The 17,190-nt window shown below is 41.2% G+C and overlaps 1 protein-coding gene across 1 annotated transcript; it reads left to right on the top strand.

Moving 5' to 3' along the window:
* The first annotated feature begins 394 nt into the window (after nt 1-394).
* LOC122863438 (apolipoprotein B-100-like) lies at nt 395-16,107 on the top strand. Its single transcript, XM_044169945.1, is given in 30 exon segments — nt 395-519; nt 705-734; nt 992-1,104; nt 1,227-1,372; nt 1,498-1,645; nt 1,804-1,956; nt 2,371-2,495; nt 2,611-2,696; nt 2,806-3,250; nt 3,383-3,497; nt 3,580-3,726; nt 3,815-4,026; nt 4,157-4,352; nt 4,447-4,626; nt 4,744-4,947; nt 5,062-5,229; nt 5,344-5,549; nt 5,865-5,906; nt 5,908-6,045; nt 6,139-6,269; nt 6,382-6,592; nt 6,681-6,853; nt 7,095-7,255; nt 7,341-7,450; nt 7,540-7,748; nt 7,751-7,912; nt 8,231-14,260; nt 14,366-14,477; nt 14,575-14,761; nt 14,849-16,107. Coding segments are annotated over 30 exon segments (11,382 nt in total). The 5' UTR covers nt 395-461; the 3' UTR covers nt 15,833-16,107.
* The last annotated feature ends 1,083 nt before the right edge of the window (nt 16,108-17,190 follow it).

The following is a 17,190-nucleotide window of genomic DNA, read 5'->3' on the forward strand; positions in this document are numbered from 1 at the left end:
TTTTTGCAAATTAACTCACTTTTAACTAACTATAGACCTGTCACTGAAAAACCTATGCTCAATCTACCTATGACCTTTACTCTGGAATAATATCCAGCAGGAGTGATGTACAGTATGTGAATTCTTCTGTTATATCCAGGGATAAAGCACTTCTACTTATATGTAACTTTAAATGATCTCATACAGAATGCTACTTGAATATGTTCACACATTTCAACACAAAAAGTCAGATTGGGAAACTTGGCAATCATATGCAAAGAAAGCTTTATGAAACTAGTTGCCTTTGTCCCTCCACACGTACGTATAGAGTGGACTTTGGAGCTGAGACAGTACTGTATGCAATTCCCACCTACTCTCCATACGGAACACCGTTGGTATAAAAGGCCTATGAGGAGCTTGAGGCCTCAGTCTCATCTAAGTAGTCACCAAAGGAGCACAAAGGAGAGAGTTGCACAGAGCCCATGATGGGGGACTCAAACTTCTGTCTTTTCCTACTGCTAATCACACTTACCTTGATTTGTAAGTATTTTTGAATTTACATCATGTTGCTTTTGATTAGGGATACCATTAATACAATATAATAGTATTAAAGAATAAACACCAAAGTGAAACCTCTGATCCCTCTTTGAAGTAAAATAGTTTTCCTGCAGGGGGAAACTTTTTTTCAAGTTTTACATGAACTTTTCTTATGATTGTATTTACAGCTGCCCAAGCGGAGCATGCATCCTGCCTGAGTAAGTTCCAGTATTTTGATATGTTAATTACACAACCTGAACATGATATAAATGTTAATTACACTGTGGCTGTTCAAGAACTGTACAATCGACAATATATTTTAGGTAAACTGAACTTTTATGCTAGCACACACATAGTATTTTTCTCACATTTTTTGTATTAAAACACTATTACTACTGTTCGACCTTTTCACAGTACTTGCAGCATACTGAAATATAATTGGTAAAAAAAAGAAAATCATTATCTTCTTCACCAGTAAATCAAAGGTACAAAGCCTACCACAAATACCAATACCTGTACAAAGCTGAGTCCTTGAATGCTATCAATGGTGCTTCACATCTCAGGAATGGACCTAAGGCCACTTGCAAGGTACACGTCACTGTGCATTAACAGTTAAATTTCATTATTCTGTTAAATCCATTTAAGGAACAGAATTTTTCTACACTATATCTAGCAGGGAAAAGCTAAAATAATAATAAGCTTTTAAACAGGTTGAAATTGAAGTACCTCAGACTTGTAGTTTCATCGTCCGCACCACTGGCTGTAGACTGAGTGAGGTGGCCGACATGGACGCAGAAGGCAACCCTGTGTTCGGTCCTGCACCCAGCTCTGATGCATTTGCTGCTGAAATGGAGAAGTATGTTACTTCATGAAAATCCCTGATGTCAAAGATTATTTTCATTGAAACTTTTATCACTAATCGGATATTTTTGGAGATTTTACACTGATAATTAAAATCAAATATCATACATTTTCTTTTAGATATCCTCTGAAAGTTGTGGTTGAGGGTGTGTACGATGTGAAACTGTACCCTGAGGACGGTGAGACAACAACAATCCTGAACATCAAGAGGGGTATCATCTCTGCCCTGGCTGTGCCTCTTCTGGAAGTAGACAAGAACAAGAACATGGTACACTGATTAACCAAGAAAGTGAAAAATCTGATATTTCTCATATTTTAGTACCACCTACAAAGTAAACCATGGTGATATTTACAGTTTGAAAAAAACTGCCTGTAGTAGGCTACATTCTAAATATATATTTTTTTGTCTCTGATCATCCATTTCAGCCCACCATCCACGGCAAGTGCAAGACCTATTACACTGTCAATGCTAGAGAGGACATTGCAACTGACATCAGCCTCAACAGGGATCTGTCCAGATGTGACAAATTTGTCCCAATGAGAGATCACACCAGCCCCCTGGCACTTATTTCTGGCATGGTAAGATATCCAAACCTCATTATCCATGGTAGCAACATAAACTTTGAGAGTTGATTAAAAAAGCTTTTACACTAGCCACATTTGCACCCTATACATCCAGTCTTGGATAGTTATCAAATCAAAATATTCCTGTTGCACAGGAAGTACATTTATGTTTGTGAAACTAGCAAGAGTAATTTTCGTAAATTAGGAAAATAATTACTTAAGTTGAGCTGTAATAGCAACAAAGACAAAATAAGGCACCACCTAAAGAAACTCAAACTTTATGGAATGAGAATCCAAATAAAAAGACTGAAACTGCACCACAAACTATATTTGATTGACAAGTGGTATCTGGGAAATGCAGAGTAAACTTTTTAACTCCTTCATTTCAGTTACTCCACTAGATTAATATGATTATTTGTCTATCTTCAGCACTACCCTCTTGCCCAGCTGGTCAGAAGTTCACAGACCTGCAACTACAAGTTTGACAATGAGAAGAAACACATGACCTCTGGGTCCTGCACTGAGAACCACATCCTCATTCCCTTCTCACACAAGTAAGTCAAACCTTGTACAAGACTCCATAAAATGCTCTGTTATGTAAGTGTGTATACTGATATGTCATGTGCAAGAGCTCTACAGTATTTTTAACCATGTGTTTTCCTCCTACAGGGGAGAATATGGTGTTACCAATGTTGGAAAGCAAGAACTGACTCTGGTTCAGGTTTCTCCTCACAATGAAAGAGTTTTTGAGCACAGTAAGCCCTTTGTTTAATTTGAATTGTTTTCATTTATATTTAATTATTTTTTAAATTGTCACTAAAGGTAACATTAACTCATTATAACCATGTTGCTTGTGTTTCATAGGTGACATTGTCAAGGGTCTTCACATGGAGGCTGTTGAGGACAAGAGCGTTGTCCAGGCTAAAGATGCAGGTCTGAACCTCCTGAGAGAACTGGCCACTCTGCCTGAGACTGAGGGTGAGAGGAGGGCCCACCTCTTCCACAAGCTTGTCACCATGGTCCGTGGAATGAAGACTGAGACCCTGAGTCCCGCCATTCCTGAGGCTCTTGCAGTGTCCCGTGTCCTGACCTACCAGGTTCTGATCCAGTGTGGAACCCCTGAGTGCAGCAGTGCCATCATGCAGATCCTCAGGACTTTTGACACTTCCTCACTTGAAGTTGATGCCACTGTTTTTGCTATGGGACTCATGTCCAATCCTTCTGCCCTCCTGATCAATGACATGCTCGAGATGGCCAAATACAAGCCCAGCAAGCCCATCATGTATGCCCTAAGCAATGTTGTCAAAAGGTGAGTGAAGTTAACCACACTTTATTCCAGTTAAAAGATCAGCTGAATAATATTTTTAACAGACGTTTTCCCCTTTGTGTAAAATACGCTACACATTGTTTAAATTTGAATTTAAACAATCCTCTTAAACAGGTTGTACAAAGCTGAAGGAAAACTGATCCCTGAGATTCACTCCGTTGCTGAGTTCATGGCTGCCCAGTTGGGTGACTGTTCTGGTGACACGGACAACACCTTCATGACATTGAGAGTGGGTAACCTTCCCTATACATCAAAATTTAAATGACTGCCAACACCAATGAGCAGAACAGTAATGTGTCCTTTGATTCTAGGTTACTGGAAACATGGCTCCAGCTGTGGTACCTGCTAGTCCTGCACTCAGAGCTGCTGTGATCCACTGTGTGAACCAACCTGCAGCTTCGCTGTCTGTGCAGCAGGCTGCCATTCAAGTGTACAGGCTGACTCCCGTCCCTGAGGAGGCAAGTCAAATTGTGTAATGGGTTTCACAGATTATCTGAATAATTATTTCTACTGCGTGCTAATTTTATTGATATTGTTTGGTCACAGGCCAGAGAGGTTCTCATGCAGGTGCTTTTGGACAGTGCTAGCCCCATGCAAAAGCGTATTGCTGCATATCTGGTACTTATGAAGGACCCCCAGCCCACTGAGCTGGCCCAGCTGGCTGATGCCTTGCCCAACGAGCAGGACAAACAAGTCAAGAGCTTTGTGATCTCTCACATTACTAACATTTTGTCCTCAACTGAGCCAGAGACCCAAGAGTAAGTGAAAAGCAGTTGCAGCTTTATATTTATATTATTTAAATTTGTTGTTTCACTAGATGGTGAGTAGGTGTCCTGATTTGATCACCATCAGTTGTTTAACTGTAATGTTATTTTTTCTTTCGTACAGACTGAGACAGAAGATCCATGATGCCCTGCAGGGTAACGAGGTCGGGCCCACCATGGACCCCACCAAGTTTTCTCGCAACTACAAGTTCGGATCTGTGGAGGGCAACATGATCTTTGAGGGTACCAGCTACCTGCCAAAGGAGGTCATGCTTGAAATGACTCTGAAGGCATTTGGCTATGAGATTGACATGATGGAGGTAAACATTTTGAGCTGTTTTAATCTAAACTGTACCTTGAGATGATTTTTCTGCAAGCTAAGTTGTGACTGTTAAAACTTTGTCACCTTTACAGATTGGTATGGAGGGCAAAGGATTTGAGCCAACTGTTGATGCCCTATTTGGAGAGAATGGCTTCTTTCCTGACACTGCCCTGAAGACAATGTACTTTGTCTCTGACAACATGCCACTTAGAGTCAATGAGATCCTGCAGAACATGCTGCCTGCCATGAAGAAGGACAGGATGAAAAGACAGGTACTCAGACCAATCTATTTTGTACCCATTAATCAGACTAAAAATCACCGTAATTATGATGATGAATTTTTTCAAAAGGGAACCATCTTGTAATAGAGTGTGCACATCTATGTTCAGGCCTCCCAGAACCTGATGAGGGACATCGGACGCAACCTCAACAAACTCGTCAGGGAACTGAAGATGGCACAGTCTCCCGAGGCAATGGTTTACCTGAGACTTTTGGGAAATGAGCTGGGATACCTGAACACCAACGAAATGGAGGAGATTGCCTACTCTGCTGCCATGATGACTGACAGCATGTTCAAGATGTTCCCAACTGATGTAAGGAAATTATTAGTTATTTTTTAAAGAAAAGCTGACAATGAAACAATGCATTAATTTAGAAATTCCTTGTCTATGATTTAAATGTCCCATGTGTACTTTTATTTGCCACAGCTAATGAAGGCACTGATGACCAAGGCTGACAACACAATCTTTGCCCACTACATCTTCATGGACAATGAATTCTTCCTGCCTACTGTCACTGGAGTGCCTCTGAGGATTGCACTGTCTGGTACTTTCACCCCTGGCATCAAGGGTGGACTTAAGATTGCTCCTGACATGGTAATTATCTTTAAACTTCTTTCCAAAAATGGGTTTTACAGCCAACTAACTGTCTGGTTTTCTATTACACAGAATCAACACAACCAGTCACTTATGTCTACTGTGTTTCCACAGAGTGAAGTTACCTTCATGCCCTCTGCTGGCATTGAGTTTGTAACTCAGGTTGGCTCCCACATCCCTGAATATGTCAACTCTGGATTAGAGATGCACACCAACATTTTCCACGAGAGTGGGCTCAGTGCCAAGATTTCCATGGGACGCGACAATGTCAAGCTGACCATCCCTGCTCCAATGAGTCCTACAAAGCTCATCAAAATTACGTAAGTCTAAGTAGAACTTTCAGATATTATGCAATTTTCTCCACCTTAAATGCAGGACACAGTAACACCATCACTAGTAAATGAGAAAGAAACAGCCAGAAGCTGCTTTGCACTTCACGTTGTAATGCAACAGTTAATCTAGCTAACCTGAAGTATAAAGGGGACAATGTTATTTAACAAGGGAAAGATACCTGTGTAGTTTCAGTGCAAAAAAATTCTCTGTGTAATCATGGCCTCATAAAAATACATATTTTCATATTTCTACATTTAAGACAACCAAAGTTACATTTTAACTTTGCTACATTGAAAATTTAGAAACACCCTGGTGGCAGTGACTGGATCAGAGGTGAAGACCATCCCCTATGGTGATGGACAAGGTTGATGTTAACAAGTGCACTCCCTTCTTCGCTGGAATGAAATACTGCACTGATCTGCAGTACATTGATGCTTTCTCTCAGGAGACAGCCCCCTACTTCCCCTTCACCGGAGACAGCAAGTGAGCAAGACTTTCTAAACCATCAGCAAATATTTGTCTTTTTAAAATAAATCACCTACGAATATTGGCTAATTAATTGAATTATCTAAACAGATTTGCTGTGGAGCTCCATCCCACTGGTGAAGTCACTGAGTACACAGCCACTGTTGCCTACGAGCTCCTCAGGGAGGGAGAGGAGGGCCGGCAGAAGGTTGACTCTGTGAAGTTTATTCTGAGGGCTGAAGGTAATGTACAGAATTGAAAAAAATATTTCTAATTTATCACCAGTTCAATTTGGAAAAGCACTGAAGTTCAATGGAGTTATATAATATTACTATATTGGTTGGCCAACAACAGGTGCAGATCCCACTGAAGCCAGCGCAATCATGAAATATAACAGAAGGAAGAATGTCATCACAGCTGACATCCAGATCCCTGACTACGATGTGGAGGCTGGACTCAGGCTGGGTGTTGTTGATGGAAACACCAAGGGCAAAGGAACTCACTCCATCACTCTGGACTTTATAAACAAGAACATCCCTCAGCTCTCCCTGGTTGGCCGTGCCAAGTGAGAAATCAACCAGTTATTCTCATGATATTGCATTAATGCCCCCCTCATAATTGAGAGTACACTAACTCACTGTTACATTTTTCAGTCTGAAAGCCATGAAGGAAGGTATGCTGCAAGTCCAACTTCTCGTCCCCTCAATGAAAGCTGATGCCACTGTCACAGCTAGCATGAAACGCGATGAAGAATTGGAATTGGAGCTTAAGAGTGAAATTAAGGTCATGGACGCCACCTCTGAGCAGAAAATAGCAATGAAATATGGTAATGTAATTTTGCAGTTACCCTTTCTTTCAAAATATTTCATTACAATTCATTTAATAGTTCCGTAGTTCTTATACAGATGCATACAAACCTGGGTCACATCCTAAAGGTAGCTACATCTGCCATTATCAGAATTGTGGTTAAAATTTGGGACCCAAAATATAGAGCCAAAAACCAATAACATGACATTGTTAACCATTTAAGGCGGAGATTTTGAATTAATTGTTTTCTATTGTTGCAGATGCCAGCAAGGTTCAGGTTGAGTTAAAGTCTGATGTGAACACTGAGACCACCAGCTTGCCAAATGCTGATATGTTCGAGAAGTATGGCAACCAACTTCTTGACATGCAGATGGGGCAGACCGACATGAAAGTCCGTCACATCTTCAAGAAGTTTGTGGAGGTATGAATGTTGGATTTAACAATTCAAATTTTATTTGGTAAGAATGAGAAGCATGCATAAAACATTGATTATCTTTTTTTCTTAGGCAGCAAACAACTACATGGAAAAGTATGGCGCTGATATCCCTTACATTCAGAACTTCAGAGTACCTGATATGCCTGAGATTTCCTTGCCAGAGACATTGTTCCTGAATACGTAAGTGTGAACAACGCCATGATAAATGTTTAAATTATCTGAATATTTTTCCAAAACATTTATGCAATTTTCTTTTGTCTTTTCAACAGTGAGGCAAAGGCTGTCTACTACTTCAACAATGAGCGTTTCACCATTGTCATCCCTCTCCCTCTTGGAGGAAAGTCAACAGAAGAGCTTAACTTCCCACCAGCTTTGACCACACCTCACATGTCTGTGCCCCAGTTTGGACTGGAGATCGTCTCCATGGAGATCCCCATCCCAGAGCTTGTTGTCCCCGAGAGCCTTACTCTGTCTATTCCTCTTTTGGCAAAGCTGAGGTTTCAACACTAATGACAAGCAACCTATATGACATGGAGGCCTCAATGGCTGCCGGCAAAGATGTTGTGGAGACACCAAGCTACTCAGCTAAGTTTGATGTGAAAGGAACCTCCCCACTTGACATCCTCTCAATAAAGATTGAAGGTACTTCATAGTAAATATCATTCATGAATTTAGAAATTGTTACATTGTTATCCTTAACTCACAGTTAAAATGATGTGTTGTTCACTCTTGGTAGAACAGTTTTCAGTTACAGTTTTCAACTTCTACTAAAACAATGTAGCTTAAATTCAGTGGACGTTTTTACAGTGTTCTCTGTATAAAACTACACTAAAGTAATGGATTGTGTATATTTCTGTTAGGTATATTGTATACATCAAATAAACTCACTGTTTTGATGAAAAGTAATCACACTATGCAATTATCAGTTATCAATCTTTTCTTCTTTTGTGTTTTATGTAGGCTCTGGAATGTTGGCCACCACTGATTCCATCAAGGCCCATTTGAAAAGCTCTTTGGCCCATAAATTCATTGAAGCCAGTATTAGTATTGTTGAGGATGCAACCATCACAGAAAAAATCAATTTGAGATCAAGCAGCAAGATTGAAGCCACAAGCCCATTCGGTCTCAATATTGCACTAGAGCACACTGGTATGGCTGGTATCACCAGTAAAGAAATCTCTGCTGATAGCAACTTTGAGGCAATGTTCAAGGCTGGACCCATGTTTGGCAAGACCATTTCAACCCAGTCATTCATCATCTTCCCATTCAGGCCAGAAGCAAAGATCGATTCTACCGTTCAGTTTGACTCCACCATTGTTAAGGCCCAGAACACAATTGCAGCAACCCTTGTCAATGGTGAATTCTCAGTTGTGTCTAACACCAATGCCTTTGAAGACATCTTGACCCATGTTGTTGAACTTTCCTTCAAAGACCACAAGTTGTCTCTGAAATGTGATGCAAATGCCCTTGCTCTTGGTATGAAGATCCGTAACCAGGCTGAAGCCTCTGCTGGTGCTGGAGAAGTGGCCATGAGAATGGAGACAAATGCAGACCACTCTGAAAACCGTGTTTACTCTCTGCTGACTGCCTCTCTTGATGTCAATGGTCTGGCTGTAAACAGTGATGCCACTGTGAAGCTCCTTGAGAATGAGGCTACTCACAAGACTACTCTGAGAATGAACAAGGATGGTTTGACCACAAGTGGAACAACCACCCTCCAGAGCCCCCTGTCCCTTGAAAACACCTTCAATGCTGGGCTCGATGCTTCAAGGGCTACTCTATCCATTACCAACAAGGCTGCAATGCAAGACATCAAGGTTGATAATGCCAACACTCTTGTCATTACTCTCTCTAGCCTTGACTTCAACTCAAAGGCTGAAGCCACAGCAAGTGAGTATGCCTCTTACACTCATGATATCACCATCGACCTGAAACCCTACACTGCTTCTGCAAATGTTAACAACAACCTGAAACTTCTGGCTGCCAACTTCATTAATGAGGCTCAGCTGCAGGCAGAGCTGTATAAGATGGGCCTGACTGGAAGCCTGAAAGCCATCTATGGTGAGGAAGAGATCAAGCATACCTATCAGGTAAATTATGCTGATATGACAGCTAATGCAAAGTGCAGCACCACTGGAAAACTCTTTGGAACTCACATGAGCCACAACACTGAGCTTGAAGTTGTTGGTCTTGCTGCCAGGATCACCAACGATGCCCGCTTCAACTCACAGCCAATGCGCTTTGACCACACCATCCGTTGCAGTATTGTACCTTTTGATTTCAACCTTGATGCCATTTTCAGTGCTGATGGAGACATGACCATGTATGGAAAACACAGTGCCCAGCTCTATGGCAAGTTCCTCCTTAAAGCACAACCCCTGGCTTTTGCTAGCTCACATGAATGCAGAGCATCAGTAACCCAGCAGCTAGATAACGGTTTTTCCCTTGAGACCACATTTGACAACAAGATGGATAATGTTCTGTCACTCCAAGAGCAGAAGACCAGTTTTAGAATGAAGTCTAAAGTAAATGAGCATGCCTTTAATCAGGACATGAGTGTTTACAACACTGCTGAGAGAACTGGAATTGAGGTTTCTGGCACCGTCCTCACAAACATCTTCAACACAGACTCCACAGGGAACCAGGAATTCACCATCTCTGGCTTCCTCAAGTATGACAAGAACACAGATAGTCACATTATTCAGTTCCCTCTGATTGAAAATCTCCCTGCCTTCTTGGAAAGCATCAAGGGCTGTATTGTGCATATAGCAGAGGCACTGCAAAACTACATCAACAATGAGGAGATAAGGGCTAAACTTGAGGCACTTCCCCAGCAAGTAAGTGACTTTGTTTCTCAACTGAATTTAGAAGGCAGCTTAATTCAGCTGAAGCAGTATTTCAATGATTTTACTCAAGAATATGTCATCTCCATGGACGATGTGGAAGCCTTTTTGCGAAACCTGAAGGTTACTGTTGAGAAACTTCTGGCTGATCTCACTGTCTACATCCAACACTTTGCTGGTATGATGAAGGAGATTATTGTTAGTTGCACCCTGCCTGAAACCCTCATCCAGAAGATCCAGCAACAGCTGAATGCCATTAATGAGGAGTATGACATCAAGGCTATGGTTGTCTATGTAATTGATACCATGAGGGAGGTGATCCAGCAGATTGACCTGGAAAAGCTGAAGGGTAGTAGCATCGCTTTCCTGCGTGATATCGATGCCAAGTATGAAATCATGGCTAAACTACAGACAATCATGAGTGATATGAAACAAATAATTGAGAACTTTGACATGCAGACATTTGCTGCTGAGCTGAAGAGGTACATTTCATCCATTAACATTAAAGCTCACATTGAGGAACTAGTGAGTCAGATTCCCACAGACATTTTCAGCGATATAACAGATTATATTAGGGAAAGGATTCAGGACTTGGACATCCTAGCTAAGATCAACACATTCTATGCCAAGATGAGAGAGTTGATTATAAAGTTTGAGGCTGACAGAAAGGTTCAAGCCATCTTGACAAAGGTTGTGGAGCTCGTCAAGCATTTCAGCATTGAGGAAACTATCAGGACTGTAGCCAAGATGGTGAAGGACGCAGACATCCCTACCAAATTCATGCAAGTCTTCCAGGGTGCTATCAACTTCTTGAAAGAAACTGAGATTAAGGATATAATTTCACAGTTCAATGTATATATTGGGATTGTTGAACAGAAGTTGAAGTCATTTGATTATAATGAGTTTGTGGATCACACCAATCGAATGATAGCTAAGTACACTGATCATGTGAATGACTTGATCAAGTCTCTTGAAATCCCCCAGAAACTTGAGGCAACAAGAGATTTTTTCAACTTTGTCTTATCCTCTGTTAGGGGTTCTGTGGAACAACTGAGAGAAATTAAAATTGTAGAATTTATGAAAATTGTGAAGGATATCTTTGACCAGGTTGTATTAAGTAATCTGAAGGGATTTGCTGAAATTATAAAGCAGGAAATTGCAAAACTGGATGTCAATGCTGAAATTACCTCATATCTGCAGTTGGCAAGAAAGTGCTATGCTGAGTTCATAACCATTGCCACTGATATGTTCACCAGTATGGTTGAGCTCATTAAGAAGGTGGCCCCTCAGCAAAAAATATTTAGTGAGATATTGCAGATCATCGAGGGGCTCATTACTGGACTGAAGAAAGCCGAGTTGAATATGCCATCCTTCACCATTCCGCTCACTGATCTTGTTGTGCCTTCCATGACGTTCAGCATAGATAAGCTTCACCAGTTTGAAATCCCATCACAGCTGGACATCCCTGAGTTCACTATCTTGGGCTTCCACACTGTGCAATGCACCACCATCTCAACTAATGACATTAAAAAGACAATAATTTACTTGATTGATCTTGTTCTCAACTTTGAGGTGAAGATGTTTGATATGGGTGCTCCGTTTGAAGACCTGACTATGAACTACCTTCCTGCCCTGCCTGAGTTTTCACTTCCTGAGATTACGGTACCTGAGTTCTCATTTCCCACTCTTCCTCATGTTCCAGCAGAGAAACTTGTTAAGACTCTCCAACTCCCAACATTTAAGCTGCCAGTCATCCCTAGTGAGATCATGATTCCAGGATTTGGTAAACTAAGTTATGAGATAAATGTCAACTCACCCATCTACACTATTAGGAATGCTGCTGAAATCCAGAGCTCTCTTGATGTAGATGAGACTCCTCAGCTGACAGCTTTTCTGACTTCCCAAGGGACATCTCTTAGCTTTGAAATTCTTAACTTCAACCTGGATTCCACTGCTCGTATTGCTGTTCCCAAGAGGCATCGTGTGATTGCTGCTGAGACCCTTACGTTCAATCACAATTTTCTTGCATTGGACCACCATGCATCTATGACATTTTATGACTTCTCAGCCCAGGCCTCAGCCAAGACCATAGTAAAGGCCACCACAGCACCTTACAATGCTGAGCTTTTAAATGAAGCTTTCTTAGCTACCAGGGGTGGTTTATCTGCCACTTTTGACACTTCCTATAAACATGTACTCAACCTCCCCGTCATGGGCCTCACTGGTGAGACATCTATAACTCAAAAAGCTGTGGCCCACCAAGAAGGTACCTCTATTACAATAACTGTTGGAAATCAGGGTACTACCCCCTTCAACTCTCATGACAGTATCCACAAGAGTGACCTGCAAGTCACTGTCAATCCAAGTACAGTAAAGTTGACCTTCATTAGTGACACAGATACATTCCCTTTGAAGATGAAACAGACCCTGAGAGCCGACTTTGACATCTTCAGCTATTTCAAGTTTGATATTCGCTCTGAAGCAGAAGGCCCCACAATCAAAAGCAACCTTTTAGTGGGATCTGTAAATGCCAATCTGCATGACATGAAGCTTGAGTTGAAGGCAACCCATAGCACAGATTTAACTGGTATTGTCAGTGGAGCCCTATATAATGTGATTGATGTTGCTCTCTGTCCAAGGGAGATTGTGTTCCACTTTCAGAATAAGGGAAACACCAAGGTCAATTTCAATGATGCTCTTACTGCTAAAATTGATCTGCAGAATGATTACTCAGCAACCTTCAGGCCTGACACACAACATATGAACACTGTTGCTTTGGCCCGTCTTAATCAGTACAAAATGTTCTGGAACTTCACTGTAGAGAACAATGAGAGGGAGGCTGCCATCCTTGCTGTCGTAGAAGGGGAAGCAAACCTTGATTTCCTGACTAGGCCCATCAGCATTCCTGAGATTGATATTCCATTTGTTGACTTACATACCCCAGCTATCAGTGATCTTGACTTGTATGACCAAACAGGGCTGAAACACATTTTGACCACTACTGAGCAGACTGTGGATGTGGATGCCAAGGTTGTTTATAAGAAAAGCCAAGCTGCCCCCCTTGTTGATATAATGGGTCTGATCCAGATTCCCTCTGTGGGTAACCTGATCACAGAGCTGTCTTTCAAGTCTACCATCATTAATCTGAATGTCAATGCTGGACTGTATGCTGAGGATAATCTTATGTTCCGTCTGGGAGCTACCACAGCCTCTGTGTTTGAGGGTCTAAAAGCCAAACTTGATGGCACCACCAGTCTGACCACCAAGACAGGAATCAAGTTGGCCAATTCCCTCTCCCTTGAAAATCGTCACATTGAAGGCACTCATGACAGCACCATCAGTATGAGTACTGAGACTTTTGAAACTGCCGTCTCTGTGGCTACTGCTGCAAAGATTGCCCTGCCTATACTCAACCTGGAAGCAAACCAAAATCTGGTTGCAGACACCAAAACCAAGCCAAATGCTGATTCCACTTTGAGGATGAAGGGTGATTTCAACATCCCTGTGATCAAGGCTGTCGGAAAGGCTGAGGCAGACCACAGTCTGAAGCTGGAGGGAACCTTTGAGTATGTTTCTATGGAGTCATCCACAAGGGCAAACATAGATGGCACAGTGCTTGAAGACTATCTAGTTTTGGGAGTCCTGGATAATGAGGTTAATCTGTACCTGAATAATGATGGCCTACGTTCCACCTCTAAGATTATTGCTGATGCCAAGCTTAACCATGGCACCACCAAAGTCATTGGCATGGATGTAAATGAGAATCTTGCTGTTGAAGCCTCCCTGAGTCGTGTGTATGCAGTGCTGAAGTATACTGGCAACAATGAGGCAAACCTGTTCAATTTCAACTCCAATGGGAAGCATATTGCCCAGGCTAACATTGATTTTGCACCAACATCTTCCTTGACTGCTGATATGGAGATAGATATGTCTCAGCCAAGCAGCCTGGGTGAGTTCACCATCTTTGAGAAAACCGTTGCTCAAGTGACAGCTGCCAAGCAGAAGATCTCTACAAATGCCAAGTTTATCAGCCCACTGTACACCACAAACCTGGCAGCTGAAGTAGAGGGCAGTGCTCCTGTCTTCAAAGTCAACTTTAGATCCTCTGCCACCTCTGCCATTATCTTCTTGGAATATGACCTGGACTGTAAGTTTTATTTCTTAGCATATAATACACTTTTACATCTTAACTAAAAAGCATCGTATTGCAGTAGCATTGTAAGGTTTAACTAAAGTCCATATGCTTCAATAGCTTCCATTACCACAAACTTTGAACATGCTGGCGTAACCCTGACTGGGAAGATGGTTTTCACCCATAGCGATCTTACCATGGACATTCAACACCTTCTTTTCCATACACAGAGGTAAAACTTTAAATAAGTATTTTGTGTGATATTTTGTAGATTATACTATACTTTTCTTTAGTACTGAAAAGTGACATATTCATGCCTGTCTCTACAGTGACTCCCGTCTAACCCTGAATGTGGACATAACTAGCCCTGCCTTCACTGATGTGAACTTGCGTTATGCTGTCCGCAAAGATGGAATCAGTGCAACAATTTCTATCCCATCTACTGGCTTCCTGGGTCTTCAGCTCCATGGCAGGGTCCCATCTCAGATGAATGCCAGGCTTTATGGCCGTTATGCTGTAAGGATCTCCTACTGATATAATACTAGCACAATTACAATGGTCAAGAGTTTGACATCTCATTTTATGTTTTTTTATATTAAACAGTCTGATCCTGGGAAGGATGTTGATATCTTCACCATGAGAGCTTCTGCCAAGGATGATGATAAAATTAATCTGAAGATGGTCATCAACATGGATGCCCCTGACATCATGCTCAGCGGACTACAGGAAAGACTTCCTGCCATCACCTCTTGTTTGACAGTCTTTGCTGAGAAACATCAACTGTTCAGACATGCTGCTCAGCTGAAGAATATTATTATTGACTATACTGAGGAGGCCCACAACATTGCAAACAACCATGTCCCACATCTGAGCCAGTTGTCCATCCTTTTTAGGAACACTGTTGTTCAGTACCAGAAGACTGTTCATGTCTTCCTGGATGCTACAATCAAGGTCCTGAGGGAGACCCATGTCAAACTGCCTGGCTCTGAGAAGATGACCCCTCTCATTGAGGTGTTCAATAAATTGACTACCAGTATTACAGCTATGCTAGAGAAGACAATCCACCTGGTGGCTGTTAATGCAGAATATGCTTTCAGTGTTGTTATTGGCACATTCAGTAAAATTCAGGTCACAATGCCCCTTGGTGATGTCATGGCTGGAGCCAAAGTGATTGACGAGATTAGGGACAGGGTAAAGATTATCCTTAATCCCACTGTAGATCTTTTGAAGCGCCTGGAGAGTCTAGACATGTTCCTGGAGAAACTGGATGACACCTTAAAATCCGTTGTTGACAAAGCTCAGGACGTTGTTGACAACACCCTAAAGTCTGATGTCCTTGATTCCATTGCTGTCTACATTAATGCTTTCTATGACAAACATGTAAGCTTAGTGGAAACAATCACCAGGTATGCAAACAGTGCTGTGGACATTGAATATATAAATGGCACCATTAATTACATTCTGGATATTTTCAGATCTGTAGTGAATCAATTTAACTACACCGTTACTGATTATCTCCAGCAGGCTCCTGCTCAGTACAGATCTTATGTAAAAGTTAAGGGTAGAAAGCTTGAGATTAATCTTTGATTGCACCTTCACCAGTAAGCTAAAAGATTGAAATGCTACTATTTGTAGTGCTACAGTATTATCTAAACATAAAGGTGCATAAAGGTGTGTTCTAGCTGAAGTATCATGTTCAGTTTTGTTTAAAAATATATGGAAAAGCAGTGGATGAGCATATAATAATGGTATTACATGTAACAAGGGCGCATATAACAATATGTATACCATATGTGTTGCAAGTCACATTTTTCTATCTTTGGGTTTGATAATGGTGTGAAATAAAGTGTGTACTGAATAGAGTTGTGCAGCAATACTTTTTTCCCCCAATGGACAATGGACAGCAATTTTTCCATGCGTTTATAGATAATGTTGGGAATAAAGAAATCACACAAGCTGAACAGTACAACAATCTAAGTAAATATTAACTATGACATAAGTTATGACATTTTTCAGTAAAATATCAAGCTATCGATGAGATTTTCTTAAGAAACTATCTGCTAACTAGGCAGCAGGAGTTTTATGTCTACATTACTGCCACCTAACCATGGATTTCTTGCACCACTTATGATGGTGAAGGGGATTGCCCCAAGGGCAAGTGCCAAGGGAAAGTCAACGAGGGCCTGTTAAACTACTAATGAAAGGCAGCCAGAAGCGCAAGGCTGTGACTCTTCCAGTTACATACAGTATAAAATTTAACTACAGGGTGGAGCAGTTGTACAACAAGACACCCTGTAACAATAGCCTACATCTTAGTTTATGAACCAATTCAATTTGTCTTCGTCAAAGAGACAGTTTTGTTCCCTTTTCTACAGTATTTATTAGTCTTCATAAATCTCTATTTATGAAAAATGACAGGTTTAAATTGTAATGAAACTGTTTTGTGTGACTGAATTACTAGTGTCAGGGAGGAAGAAAAGTGTATGTGTGTGTTGGGGGCAGGAGAGGAGAGCAAGAGCTTAAACAGAGGAGTAGGAACAGGTAAGGTTTGGGTAGTGTAAGGAAATCAGAATAGGCCTGAGTATGATCCATCCACCCCAGACTTCAACAACTTAAATGGTAGGAATATTTACTAAACTATACATACTTCTGGCATGCAATGAGCATTTTAGAAAAAACTGCAGCATTGTGTTATCCATACTTTTGAAAAATTGTGCAATTACAGATGGGTTACAAACGAAAGGGAACACTGAGTAAATGAGCGGCATGTCATTTTCAAAGAAGGGTAGCTCTGAAATTGACTGAGGTGCATTTATTGGCATAGTTTAGGTCCACTTAACCACTTAGAAAGCCAAATACATAAAATATAAAACTATTCTAATTGATATTTTGAGGCCCTATTCACACATAGCATTTTTGCATTAGAAAAAGCGCTGCCTGGACTG

The sequence above is a fragment of the Siniperca chuatsi genome, linkage group LG16 (assembly GCF_020085105.1).
Source record: "Siniperca chuatsi isolate FFG_IHB_CAS linkage group LG16, ASM2008510v1, whole genome shotgun sequence".
NCBI classification, from domain to species: Eukaryota; Metazoa; Chordata; class Actinopteri; order Centrarchiformes; family Sinipercidae; genus Siniperca; species Siniperca chuatsi.